This window comes from Sapajus apella, unplaced genomic scaffold, assembly GCF_009761245.1.
Source record: "Sapajus apella isolate SASKATOON/1434 unplaced genomic scaffold, GSC_monkey_1.0 scaffold45, whole genome shotgun sequence".
Classification (NCBI taxonomy): domain Eukaryota; kingdom Metazoa; phylum Chordata; class Mammalia; order Primates; family Cebidae; genus Sapajus; species Sapajus apella.
Window position 1 is genome coordinate 13,007,492 of NW_022436985.1, and position 14,018 is coordinate 13,021,509.

General features: G+C 34.6%; 1 protein-coding gene across 10 annotated transcripts in view; it reads left to right on the top strand.

Annotated features, from left to right (window-relative positions):
• Positions 1-14,018, top strand: part of WDFY3 (WD repeat and FYVE domain containing 3) — a 296,888-nt gene that overhangs the window by 187,431 nt on the left and 95,439 nt on the right. For all 10 annotated transcript variants that reach the window (XM_032239698.1, XM_032239700.1, XM_032239705.1 and 7 more), the window contains 5 exons: positions 2,187-2,377; positions 3,787-3,939; positions 7,300-7,373; positions 7,457-7,618; positions 9,007-9,101. In XM_032239698.1, coding sequence (XP_032095589.1) covers positions 2,187-2,377; positions 3,787-3,939; positions 7,300-7,373; positions 7,457-7,618; positions 9,007-9,101 — 675 coding nt within the window. The remainder of the gene's footprint in view (positions 1-2,186; positions 2,378-3,786; positions 3,940-7,299; positions 7,374-7,456; positions 7,619-9,006; positions 9,102-14,018) is intronic.

Below are 14,018 nucleotides of genomic sequence, written 5' to 3' on the forward strand. Positions count from 1 at the left end.
GGTGGGCTAAGGGAGAGAGAGCATCAGGACAAATAGCTAAAGCATACGGGGCTTAATACCTAGGTGATGGTTGATAGGTGGAGCAAACACCATGACACATGTTTACCTATGTAACAAACCTGCACGTCCTGTGCGTGTATCCCAGAACTTAAAATAAAATAAAAAATCTCACTCACTTTTTTCCTGTTGTCAGTAATGATGAGCACTGACTATATAATTTCATGTAATTTTTAGGTAGATTTCAAACTACATTTAGTGACAGGTATCAAAATTCAGAACTATTATTGATTGTTTCATGGTTTGGTATAGCTCATGAGTTTTTCTGTTAATTTAGAAATGAGCTAGAAATAAGAGCTTCTAAGTATAAACACTATGACTCAAACTATAATAAAAGTTTAGAGAGTAGACATTCTATATAGCCTTGTACATGTCTGCTTAAAACTTTTGTTGTTGTTAGATAGGATCTTGAGACGTAAACCAATCAGGCCATCCAAAATTCAGAACCATTGATTGTGCCTTTTAATGTGTAAATCAGTATATAATACTGGTCCCTTTTTAGATTAATAAAAAGTTAGCATGCTGGTCAGAATTCAATTTATTTATCAGTCATTGGCAATATTTGTTGTCCCAGTGAATTGCATAAATCTTTTTTTTAATAATATCGCATTGAGGCCGGGCGCGGTGGCTCACGCCTGTAATCCCAGCACTTTGGGAGGCCGAGGCGGGTGGATCACGAGGTCAAGAGATCAGGACCATCCTGGTCAACATGGTGAAACCCCGTCTCTACTAAAACTACAAAAAATTAGCTGGGCATGGTGGCGCGTGCCTGTAATCCCAGCTACTCAGGAGGCTGAGGCAGGAGAATTGCCTGAACCCAGGAGGCGGAGGTTGCGGTGAGCCGAGATCGCGCCATTGCACTCCAGCCTGGGTAACAAGAGCGAAACTCCGTCTCAAAAAAAAAAAATAATAATAATAATATCGCATTGATAAAAGTTTTCTTTAAAGCACATGATATAGTGTTCTTTAATTCAAAAACTACTTACTGAGAACTGTGGTATGTCCTTTTCTAAAGTATAGCAGCCCTGTGGTACAATGGAAAGAGCAGGAGCAGTGAATAAAGAGTTCAGAGACAGGTTCTAGCCCCTCTTGTCTCACTGTGTGACATTATGCTATACAGTTAAGCTCTGTGAACTTAAGTTTTCTTATCTATAAACTAGTTATACTGGCCCTAATTATCTTAGGAGCTAGTTTTCAAAATCCAGCACCATAATATATGAAGGTATTGTGGGTTGGGCATAGTGGTTCACACCATGTAATCCCAGCACTTTGGGAGGCCTAGACAGGAGGATTGTTTGAGCCCAGGAGTTCAAGGCTTCAATGAATGTAACTGAGCCACTGCACTCCAGCCGAGGTGACAACAAGACCCTCTCTCAAAAAACAAAAAGGAAAGAAGGAATGAAAGTCTTATGAATACAGAGCACATAGAAATATAATATGCATGTTAGTTTTATTTTTTAAAACTCAATCTTGATCAGTAGGTAAGTGACATTCAAATAATGCCTCTTTAAAATGTTAGGATTGTAGGTGTGATTTTTTTTTTTAATTGGCACACAGTTCCAGGACTGTGTTTCTATAAACTTATGCTCTACTAAAGTCACTGATGTACTGTTACTCAGATTACTTAACCAAGAGAAGCTTTGGGTAATGGTCAGTAATGTGCATTGCTTGGCTTATCTATAGGAAATGTATCATCCCTGCCATGATGACTTCTCCAGGCCTTTCCCCAGTTCACAGAGTTAAAGTGATTTTTATTCTCCCCAAGTTTATTCCCCAACAGAAGCTAGTAAAGCTAGTAAGGCACTCTCACTTACTTAGGAATGCATTCTCAAGACCTCCATACTTTTGAGTGCAGCCCAAAGCTACACAGTAGAAACATTTGTGCTTGCTGTAAAGCCCAGCTCTTCTCTGCCCACTCGTCTACTCCCAATCTCCTGTGACAGAATGTAGATTAGCAGTTTTTATTGCCTTCTTTCAAATTCTACCTGCAGTGCTTTCCCTAGAATTTGCATTTTAGACAGAAGATATTTTTAAAATAATACTAATTAAAAACTTGTCAAGATGATATATACATCTCTTGTTCACTTGGGGAATTTATCATAATTATTTTTTACTGTCTTTTTAATCAGGAGTAAGAACATTTGTCCCTAAGCCTGTTGCCACTACTTTGCAGTATATTGGTGGAGCTGCAGCCATCCTGGGCCTGGTGGCCATGGCCTCTGATGTGGAAGGCTTATATGCAGCAGTCAAGGCCCTGGTTTGTGTGGTCAAGAGTAACCCACTAGCCAGCAAAGAAATGGAAAGAATCAAGGGCTACCAGGTTTGTAACTGTAAAACTGCCGTCACTTCACCTGGCACCAAAAATACTCTGCTTTTCATTATGTTGTTTCAAACTCTGGAAGAATTATGTTGTCCAAGTAAACTTAAAAAGCCAGTTGTTTTATGAAAACTAATGTATGTCAAATGAAAATATGTATTGTTTCTTTATTTTGCTTTATCCTTTTTCTCCTATCTTATCAAATCTTACTAAACACTTTAGTTAGGCTACATTATTTCAATATAGCTTTAATACATTGAATATATTTTCAGAACAAAGTTTGGCTGGTTTGAATGTTGTTTTTCTCTGTGGAAGTAGGAATGAAATGAAATGGGGTCCTATTCCCCCTTCCTCAAAAGATTGCCAGATTCATGGTAGATCCAAGGCTTTTCCTGTTTTGTTGTCTCTCCCCTCTACCTCACACCCTTTTATCTCTGTTACTTACTCAGGAGATGTGAAAGCCCCTACATAGTAAGTGCACCATTGCTATTCCTGAAACCTAAAAATGCAAAAATTGGCCAGGCATTGTGGCATGTACATAGAATCTGAGCTCATCGGAAGCTGAGGCAGGAGATTCGCTTGAACCTGGGAGGTGGAGGCTGCAGTAAGCCAAGATTGCCCACTGCATTCCAGCCTGGGTGACAGAGCAAGACTCTGTCTCAAAAAAAGAAAAATGGGAAATATTCATGTATCCACAGTCTATACCAGAATTGACAAAAAGTTGCTTATAAGAAGAGGAACAAATGTTTGAAGCAAGATTAAAACCTTCTATCACAGATGAAGTATAAATGCCTTCCACAAGTTTAGCCATTAGTTTATTGATAATGAATGATAATGAATATACTATTTACTGTATTGTATAGATTTAATTACACTATTTTGATAAGTGTTTTATTTTTCAAAACTTTCAAAATGATTATTGAAGTACTGTTTATCATGAAAAACTAGAACAATCTAAATATACCATTCATAAGAGAACGACTAAGTATACTCTAAGCATTCCATAGACTATCATCATTTAGCCTTTTAAAAATTGTAATAATGAAGACTATGTTGCAAAAGAAAAAACATACTTTATGTAGAGAAAAAGTGTGTATTTAAGTAGTTACTATCATGTGCATACAATTTTATGCATACAGTTTTATGCACATGATGACTATTTAAATATTTATATTGGAATCAAAAGGGTAAATGTAAAAGTGAATATTTTAACAACAGAGTGTTAGGATTCCTTTGTTTTTCAGATTTTACCTAATGTTATATTGTCATAATAAAAATTTAGAAGGTAACTTAGAAATCTCAGGAATTCATCTGCATAGGATTCTTGAGTGTTGTGTGTGTGTGTGTGTGTGTGTGTGTAATGAATATATATGATGATTTATCAACCAGCATTTGATATTACTTTCTTGTAGTTACTGGCAATGCTTCTTAAGAAGAAACGTTCCCTTCTTAATAGCCACATCCTGCATCTAACTTTTTCTTTGGTGGGAACTGTTGATAGTGGACATGAGACCTCCATTATTCCAAATTCAACTGCTTTCCAGGACCTCCTTTGTGATTTTGAAGTATGTATATAAGCATAATTGGCAATATATAATCAATGAATGCATTTCTTACTTCATATGATTATAAACTGTTTTTAATCTCTAAAATGTGTTTAAAGTCCTATAATTTTATGATGTTCATGTTTAATATAAAAATAATTTAGTAAAATATAAAACGTAGAATGTTAGGGTTCTTTTTCTCCAAAGATATTCCATTTTGCAAACATTTTAGAAGTGAAATGGTGCAGTGCATATACCTAACTAGCTAATTTGCTGCTACCAGTGGCATTGCATGACTCAAACATAGTTTTATCAGACGATTCTGATAGAAACTTTTCCTTGATAAATAGGACCTAGACCTGTAATTTTGGTTACAGCTGCATTGTAAAATATCATTCATTTTATGGTGACATGTTATAGACTTCCTTTTCTGCCTCTACTGCTATCTCCTAATTCAAGTCTTAATCAGTTCTTCTCTTAATCATACTAGGATAACTATCACTTCTTTATCTCCTTTGCTCAGGCTGTCCTACATACTATTGGAACCCCATTCTTTCAAAGGCATTTTCATTTCTACTTATTACCATAACAGCTTACGCTCTGTCCTCTCAAGACAACACTTAATCACTCATATCCTTTTTTCATTTAATTTCTTGTTTACAGCACTTTGCATGTTAGCCACTATATGCTAAACTTATGTAATATATGCCTGTGAAACTCTAGGATCTATGGGCTTTATGATTGCGGAGATCATGTTTATCTTCTTTGTCTTCGTGTTGCTATCACCCAGATTAATGCCTAGCACTTAATGCTTGCTAACTCTTACGTCTAGGCCCTAACTCTTCTTCCTCACCACTACTGTAAGCTCTGTTTTGTGACTTATTGAATCCTTCACAATGTGTCTTGATACTGTATTTTCAAAGATCTTACTAGAAGCTTCCCTCTAAATAAAAATCTATGGCCTGTACTTGGTTTTCAGTATCCCCAGCTCTCAGTAGTATTGGTTATAGTCTGTTTTTCTTATATTCTTTCAAGTTATACTTCCTATGCTGGCTCATGTGTTAATATCCTGGTTTTTATGTCTTTCTACTATTTTTTCTATTATTTTCTTGCTGTGATGTTTTCATTATTTGATGTGAAGATGTCCGTCTTTACTTTTTTATATTTTCCTTTATTTGTTGTTTTCCTTCCTTTAAACTCTTCACCGAGGCTGACTGCCTCATCTCCATGGAGTTGATCTTCAAATCTAAATCTCTAACCTTGACACCTGAATTCCAGACTTATTTCTACTTCTTGCTCAACATTTCCATTTTTATGTCCCAGCAGCACTTTAACTGAACTTAGCATCCCTCCCCAAATTAGTTCTTCCTTCTAACTTCTCTGTTTCTATTAATAACACCATTATTCCCCTGGTCACCAAGGCTTGAAATTGAAAACATCGGCTTCCTTCTTCCCTGTCTATAAACAGTCTGATATTGTCATACAGGTTCTACTTTCACATTTCATAGTCTGCCTTTTCTGCTTCTACTGCTGTATCCTAATTCAAGCCCTAATCAATTCTTCTCCTTCTCCTATTCATACTAGGATAACTATCACTTCTTTTTCTTCTTTGCTCAGGCTGTCCTACATACAAACCCTTGGGACCTCATTCTTTCAAAGGCATAGTCATATCATTTATTCAAGGACTTCCAGTGATTTTCCTTTTCTACACTAATAAAGTACACATTCACATTTCTCAGTCTAGTATTCAAAGTTCTAATACCTAAACCTCCTATTCTTTTAAAAAGCACTTGCTGAGTATTTTTGAGGCAAGTACTATATTAGTTACTAAGGATGTGAAAAGAAAAGTCAAAGAGTCCACGGCTGAAGGCATTTAGTCCATTAGAAGAAAAAGACAAAGAAATAGATGATATAACTTGTGAAAGCCCAGAGATAAAGGGAGACAGAATTATGGGAACACTAGGAACCTACCTAACCCAGCCTGACCTTATTTTCCTATGTTAACTGAAACATTTAAATCAAGGATTATTTTCACTTTCAGATTTCTGATTAAGACTCAATACACAAACATCAGAAATTTAGTTGCTTAATACATGTTTGGTTTATTTTATGGTACATTGCTCACTTTACAGCCTCATATAGCATCCCTAATTACCCCAAACCACAAGTAATCTATAAATATCTAATTTACCAAATTTTTAGAATAGTATTTGACAAATGTAAGTAAAATAATTGCAATAATATATAGAATTTTTTAGTGATTGTTTTAGAATTTATTATATGCATCTAAAATAATTTCATCTTTGAAGAATATTATACCTTATAAATACTTAGCAATAAGAGACTTTCATTTCTCCCTTTCCATCCTTATGCTATTGCTGTATACATTTACTTCTATGTGTTTATAATCCTTACAGTAGTTTAGATTATTTTTGCTTTAAATGATCAGTTATTTTCAAAAGACATTTTATAATTATTTTCTATTTGACCCCATGTATATCATTCTTTATTCCTTTGCATAATCTACATTCTATCTTGGGCTATTTTTCTGCCTAGAGATATTCTTTTAACATTTCTATATTACAGAAATTTTGACAGTAAATTTTCTCATCTGGAAAAGGCTTCTGTTTTTTTCTTCTATTTGGAAGAATTTTTTGCGTGTAATAGAATTCTAATTGACTGTTTTTATTCTTTTCACACATTAAAGATGTCAGTCATTTCATTGTCCCCTTTGTCTACTTTGTGTTTCTTCTGCTTGGGTTTATTGATCTGTGAATTTGTCATTTTCATCACATTTGAAATTTTTAGCCATTATTTCTTCAGTGATTTTTCCTGGCACCGCCTTCCCTTTTCTGGACACCAATTACGCATATCTTAGGTTGCTTGATACTGTCTCAAATTACTAATACACTAGATCTGGTCATTCCTTTTTAGTGTTTTTTCTTATGCTTCATGCTGAATAATTTCTGTTGTTAGGTATTCAAGTTTATTGAATTGTTTTTCTGAAGTATCTCGTCTGCTATTAATGCCATACAGTATATTTTTCATTTTAAATATTTTATTTGTCATGTCCAGAGGTTTGTTTTGGGGTTTTAGTTCTCTTTCATTTGGCTCCTCATCATTTCATGCTTTTCATTACATTCTTTAGCATATGGAGGATATTTGTAATAGCTTTTAGAAGTGTGATAATTCCATCATTTTGGCCATTTTTTTGGCCAATTTATAATGATTTTTTCCTGCATGTAAATGATTTTATAGAGGTTTACAAAATAATAATTATGTAAGTGAAATAAGTTCCATGTGCTGTATTGGTGTTTGTTGGTTTGGCATTTGGGGTATTTTTTTTAACCTTAAATACACTACTGTTTTTATTTATTATAGGTCTGGCTCCATGCACCATATGAACTTCATCTTTCCTTATTTGAACACTTTATTGAACTACTCACAGAGTCCAGGTATTAGTTAATATCTATGCAGTTAGTTATTCAGCTATAGAAAAGGTGATAGTACAGTGTATAAAACCTTCTTTCTATTATAGTGAAGCTTCGAAGAATGCCAAATTAATGAGAGAATTCCAGTTAATCCCAAAGCTGCTCCTGACTCTTCGAGATATGTCTTTATCCCAGCCTACTATTGCTGCTATCAGTAATGTGCTGAGCTTCTTATTGCAAGGTTTTCCCAACAGCAATGATCTGCTCAGGTAGGGAAAACTTGTCTTTGTCTTTGTCTTTTTATTAACTAAAAGTACCAATGAGGTTAAGATGGATGAGATGAATGTAATTGGTTTTTATGGCTGTGTAATAACACCTGTAATGTTAATACTATTGACAATATTTGTGAGGCATGGAAAACATCAGTGAGACAGTATCGTGCCTTGATGGAGCAAAGCTAATTGTTGCCGCTAGTGAATAATAGAATCTTGGTGAGAAAAGATGCAGGAATTAGCTCAGTGAAATTGGCCTGGGTATAAAGTGTTCAGTCTAGGAATTCTTGGTTCCTAATCCTATTTCCTAAGCCTTGCTAATTTTTAAGTGTATATGCACAAGCATGCACACACACTTCTAACTGATGAGTGTCCCACTTCTGTTTTTTATTCTCTGTTACTCAAACAGATTGTGGTATTTTACTATTGCATATTCACAATTTTTATATGTTGTAAATATTATTTTACAGACAATGTGGTTTAAGACATTGATGGCATGTCTGTAGAAATGTTCTTATATTCACATGAGAATGCCCATTTTGGAAAATTTGGGGATTATAGAAGGAATACAAGAAAAGCAAACTACACAATTGAGTATTTTTCAAGTAGAGAATTGCTTAAACTGGACTTGTTCAGTACTGTTCATGTGATCTACCAAGTATCTTAGGTGAAATCATACTTATTTATTCAGTTATTCTCATAGACTAATCTCTAATTTATATAGTTTGTAAATCACTCACTTTTTTTATTCATTTGCCTTCAAAACATGTTTTTAAACCTGGTGACTTAAGAATTATTTTGGAGAATTATAATTATTATTATGTCAAGAATGTATATTTAAAGCAATTCCTAGCATTGCAGTGGTCACTTTGCTGAAATTATTACCTAAACCTGTAATTTTTTTTTTTTTTTGCTTTTTTTCCTACTTTATAAATAAACAAAGCCCCAGGTCACATAGTTAGAAAGTGATAGAGTCAGGATGTTTTTTCTCCTTCTGTTCCCTTGACTCTAGGATTTTAATCATATACCTAAACCCAAGTTTCTTAACCTCTAGGGTACAATAGATCCATCCAGGCAATGTTAGGACACTCAAATATGTATGTTGTTTGGTTTTTAAAACCATTTGCATGTTAGTGTATTAAAGAGTTGGTATTTCTGAAGAACTGTATTTTCCCCATATTTTGAAAGCATTATTTTATATAATATTACTTGGGATGGTACAAGAGGAAGCAAACTAAATATTATCACCTAACGGTCCTTAAAAGGCTGGTTAAGATAAGTACTGTTTGGTTTTTATTTCTTGGTATTTTGTTTCTTTGTACTTTGTTGTTTGTTTTGGGAAGAGGAAAAAGAAGATCCATAACCTTGTTTTCCTTTGTTTAAAGATTTGGCCAGTTTATTTCTTCTACTTTGCCAACCTTTGCAGTTTGTGAGAAATTTGTAGTAATGGAAATAAATAATGAAGAGAAGCTTGACACTGGTAAGTTGATTCTGGAGCTTGGAGAAGATAGTGGTGAATTGTAAATATTATGCCTCTTTTTTCTTCTGGCCCAATTAGAACTGAATTATATGTGGTTGTATATAATATATGCATAACTTTTCTCCTTACATTTTTTGGCCTTTTTCTAATGTATTTTTCTTATATCAAGCCTATACAATATGCAGAATTACAGTATTGCCTACAAAATTTAATAGGGTATGAATTTTACTTTAAAAATAAAATCTTTTCTATTTTTAGAGTATTCATAGCAATGTTGGTTTAAATAGTAAACTCTTCCAGTGTAATTTGGACATTATTTGATTTTTTAATGTATGTATTTCTCTTCAGAAACATACTTGCTAAATTATATTCGTATATCTATCTGTATTATTATTATTTTCACTTCCCTGTTAAATCTGTAGTATTCACTGGGAAAAAGTGTATATAGCTATAATATAAAAATAATTTCATGTGTTGTAAGTTCCTGGATCCATCACAAGCACTGTTTCTGGTAACCTTTCCTCATTTAGTACATATTTTCCCCTCTTGGTTCCCATATGTTTTTCTTGTTGTATATGCTAGGATAGGAGAGTTGCTTGGAAAACATTGAAAGGACCTTTGTTTAGATTGACCTCTGTTATTAAATTCACAGAATCTTACATTTGTTCAGCCTATTTACATTATCACCCTATAACATTATTCCCAAATCATATCATATAGATTGTTTCACTTAAACCCATACCACCCCATCCACCTAGAGGGTGGAGAAGAACTACTGTTGTAGTATCACATCTTCCAAAGGAGTTCTCCATGTTGTCTGTCCTTCCCGAGCACAGCCTCTCCTGTGCTTCATTAGTAAGAGAAAGTGGTGTGATCACGATTTTCAAAGGAAAGATGGAGAGATTTGAAAAACTAAGTGACTTGCTGCAAATTACACAGTATGTTAGTGACAGGTTTGGGACCCTGACAGTTACCTACTGCCAATTCATTTAGAATGATCCTGATATTTCTCTGGTGAAACAAATTAGGAGTGGATGAGATGTATAAAGATCAGATCAATGAATAACACTTACTGAATACTTGAAACAAATTAGCAGTGAATGAGACGTATAAAGATCAGATCAATGAATAACACTTACTGAATACTTACTAAGTGCTCTATATAATTTTGTAATAACCATATGAAATAGGTACTATTATTCCAATTATACTTGTAATAATATAATTATTGTTATAGGAGGAAACTATTACAATTATTATCATAGGGAGGAAACTGCAGCCCAGAAAGATAATAAATAAAAGAAACTTATCCAAGATCATACCATTGACTATATTGGAACCCAGGTAGTCCAAACCAGCATTCTAAGCTTTTAACTACTACATTATCCAACCAAATGCAAAGATTATTTCTAAGTTCTAAATTAATATAGGCTGATTCATTATAATTAGGTAGTAAAAGTACTTTAAAGATTGCTGAAATATATAATGTATTTATTTCAAGTATAAAAAATATGTGGGCTGAGCGTGGTAGCTCATGCCTATAATCCCAACATTTTAGGAGGCTGAAGCAAGTAAATCACTTGAGCCCAGGAATTCAAGACCAGCCTGGGCAACATGGCAAAGCTCCATCTCTACAAAAAGTAACTAGGTGTGGTGGTGTGCACCTATAGACCCAGCTACTCAGAGGTGAGAAGATCCCCTGAGCCTGAGGAGGTTGAGGCTGTAGTGAACTTTGATTGTGCCACTGCACTTTAGCCTGAGTGACAGAGTAAGACTCTCTCTCTTTCAAGAAAAAAAAGAAAAAGTAGGAAAAAAATTTCTCTGGTTTCTATATTTATTAGCTGTCCATTGAATTCAATAGCCATAGTAGTATTGTAAATTTTACTTTCATATAGGAACATTGAAGTAGGGATGTATAAATTCATAAATTTTTCTATTGATGCACCAAGTTGATTAGACTGGTATGCTCATCATCACTTTATGGCCATTTGAAATAATAAAGTCAGAAGCAAATTGCTAGTCTTATTAGTATATGACATTTATTATTTATTTGATATGCCCTGAAGACTTGAGTATAATATGGTGTTCCAAAAAATGAAAACCATGACAGTGAGAAAAGGAGACATAAAAGTTAAATAAATTTTTAAATTTCTGTGTAGATTATTACTTTATTGTAGAAAAATTAAAAGGAAGTAGCTCTTAGAGTAATAACAGTTTTATGATATTCTTTCGATAAGGCAGTTTGCAAATTACCAGCCTCTATCCCTTAAAGAGGTGGAGATCTTGAGTTCTTGGTAGCTTGAAGTATCCATAATGGTTAAGGCACTAAGTTAGCATTTTAAAGGACAGTTTAAAGGTACATTGCCCCCAAACAAGTAAAAGTATATAACCATGAAAGTTTAGCCTGAGCCTTAGTTCTAGAATGAAGGAAAGTGTTAGGAATACTTCAGAAATATTGCAAGTTTAGTTCCACACCACTGCAGTGAAGCTAACATCACAATAAAGTGAGTCACATAAACTTTTTGGTTTCCCAGTGTTGTAAAAGTTACGTTTACACTATACTGTAGCCTACTATGTGTGCAGTAGCATTGTGTCTTTAAAAAAAATGTATATAACTCAATTTAAAAGTTTTTTTTTAATTGCTAAAAAATGCTAATGATCATCTGAGCCTTCAGCAAACGTAATTTTTGCTGATGATGGGTGTTGTCTGGATATTGTTGGCTGCTGATTGACTAGGATGGTGGCTGTGGCAATTTCTTAAAATAAGACAACAGTGGTTTCAGGTGATGGACATGCTAATTATTCTGATTTGGTCATTACACATGGTACACATGTATTGAAATATACTGTTCCCCATAAATGTATACAATTATGTCAATTAAAAATAATAATAAAAGCAAAGATAGGAGAATGTAGTTTGCTATAACAGTGAACTCTTCCTTTCACAAAAATTTTCTGTGTAGAATGCAATATTGTTTGATGAATTTTACCTATGGTAAAACTTCTTTAAAAATTGGAGTCAATCCTTTCAAAACTGTCACTGCTATATCAATTAAGTTTATGTAATATTCTGAATCCTTTGTTATTATTTGAACAATGTTCAAATAATTTTGACCAGGAGTAGATTCCATCTCAAGAAACAACTTTCTTTGTTCATCCATAAGAAGCAGCTTTTCATCTGTTAAAGTTATGTCATGAAATTGCAGTAATTAGTCACATCTTTAGGCTTCACTTCTAATTCTAGTTCTCTTGTTATTTCTGCCACAGCTCTTCCCATGAATCATGATTATTCTTAATGGCATCTAAAATGGTGAATTTTATCCAAAAGATTGTTAATTTACTTTGCCAAGATCCATCAGATAAATCAGTCTATGGCAGCTATAACCTCATGAAATGTATTTCTTAAATAATAAAACTTTAAAGTCAGAATTACTCCTTGATCCATGGGTTGCAGAATGGATGTTGTCTTAGCAGGCAAGAAAACAACATTAATTTTTTTGTGCATCTCCATCAGAGCTCTTGGATGACTAGGTGCATTGTCAATGCGCTGGTAGTATCTTGAGAGGAACCTTTTTTTCTGAGCAGTAGGCCTGAACAATGGGCTTAAAATATTTAGTAAACCATACTGCAAGCAGGTTTGCTGTCATCCAGAATCTGTTATTTCATTTAGAGACCACAGGCAAAGTACATTGAGCTTTATTCTTGGGACCCTAGGATTTTCAAGATGATGAATGAGCATTGGCTTCCACTTAAAGTCACCAACTACATTAACCTTTAACAAGAGAGTCAACCCTGTTCTTTGGAACTTTAAAGCCAGGCATTGACTTCTCCCCTCTAGCAATGAAAGTCCTAGATGGCATCTTCTTCCAATAGGAAGCTGTTGAAAAAATCTGTTCAGAAGTCCGTTGGAGAAATCTGTTGTTTAGTGTAGCCATGTTTATTAATAATCTACTAGATCCTCTGATAACTTGCTGCAGCTTCTGCAACAGCACTTGCTGCTTCATCTTGCACTTTTGTTATGGAGGTGGCTTCTTTCCTTAAGCCTCATGAACCATTCTCTGCTAGCTTCCAGCCTTTCTTTGTTTTTTCTTTTTGTTTGTTTGTTTGCTTGTTTTCAAGACAGGATCTGACTTTGTCACCCATGCTAGAATGCAGTGGCACATCGTGGCTCACTGCAGCCTCGACCTCCTGGGCTCTAGAGATCCTGACATGTCAGCCTCCTGAGTAGCTGGGACCATAGATCTGTTCATTTTGTTGTTTTTTTAGAGACCAGGTCCCACTATGTTGCCCAGGTTGGTCTCAAACTCCTGGGTTCAGGAGATTCTCCCACCTCAGCCTCCCTCATGTTTTGTTACAGTCATGAGCCAGTGTACCTGGCCCCCAACTTTTCTGCTGCAGCTTTCTCACCTCTCTCAGCCTTCATAGAGTTGAGGAGAGTTCAGGCTTTGCTCAGGATTATGTTTTAGCTTAAGGGACTGTTGTAGATGATTTAATCTTCTATCTAGACCTGTAAAACTTTCTGTCAGCAATAAGGCTGTTTTTTTTTATTTATTTTGTAATCATTTGTGTGTTCACTGGAGTACCATTTTCAGTTCTCTTTAAGAATTTTTTCTTTGTATTCACAACTTAGCTAACTTTTTAGCACAAGAGGCCAGCTTTGGGCTTGTTTCATCTTTCAACATGCCTTCCTCACTCAACTTAATTATTTCTTGTTTTTGATTTAAAGTGAGAAATACATGACTCTTCCTTTCACTCCAACATCTGGGTGCCATTTTAGGACTATTAATTAGTCTAATTTCAATATTATTATGTCTCAGGGAATAGTGAGGCCTGAGAAGAGTGAGATAGGGAAATGGCCAGTTGGTAGAGCTGTCAAAACACACATTTTTGATTCAGTTCACTGTCTTATAAGAGTAC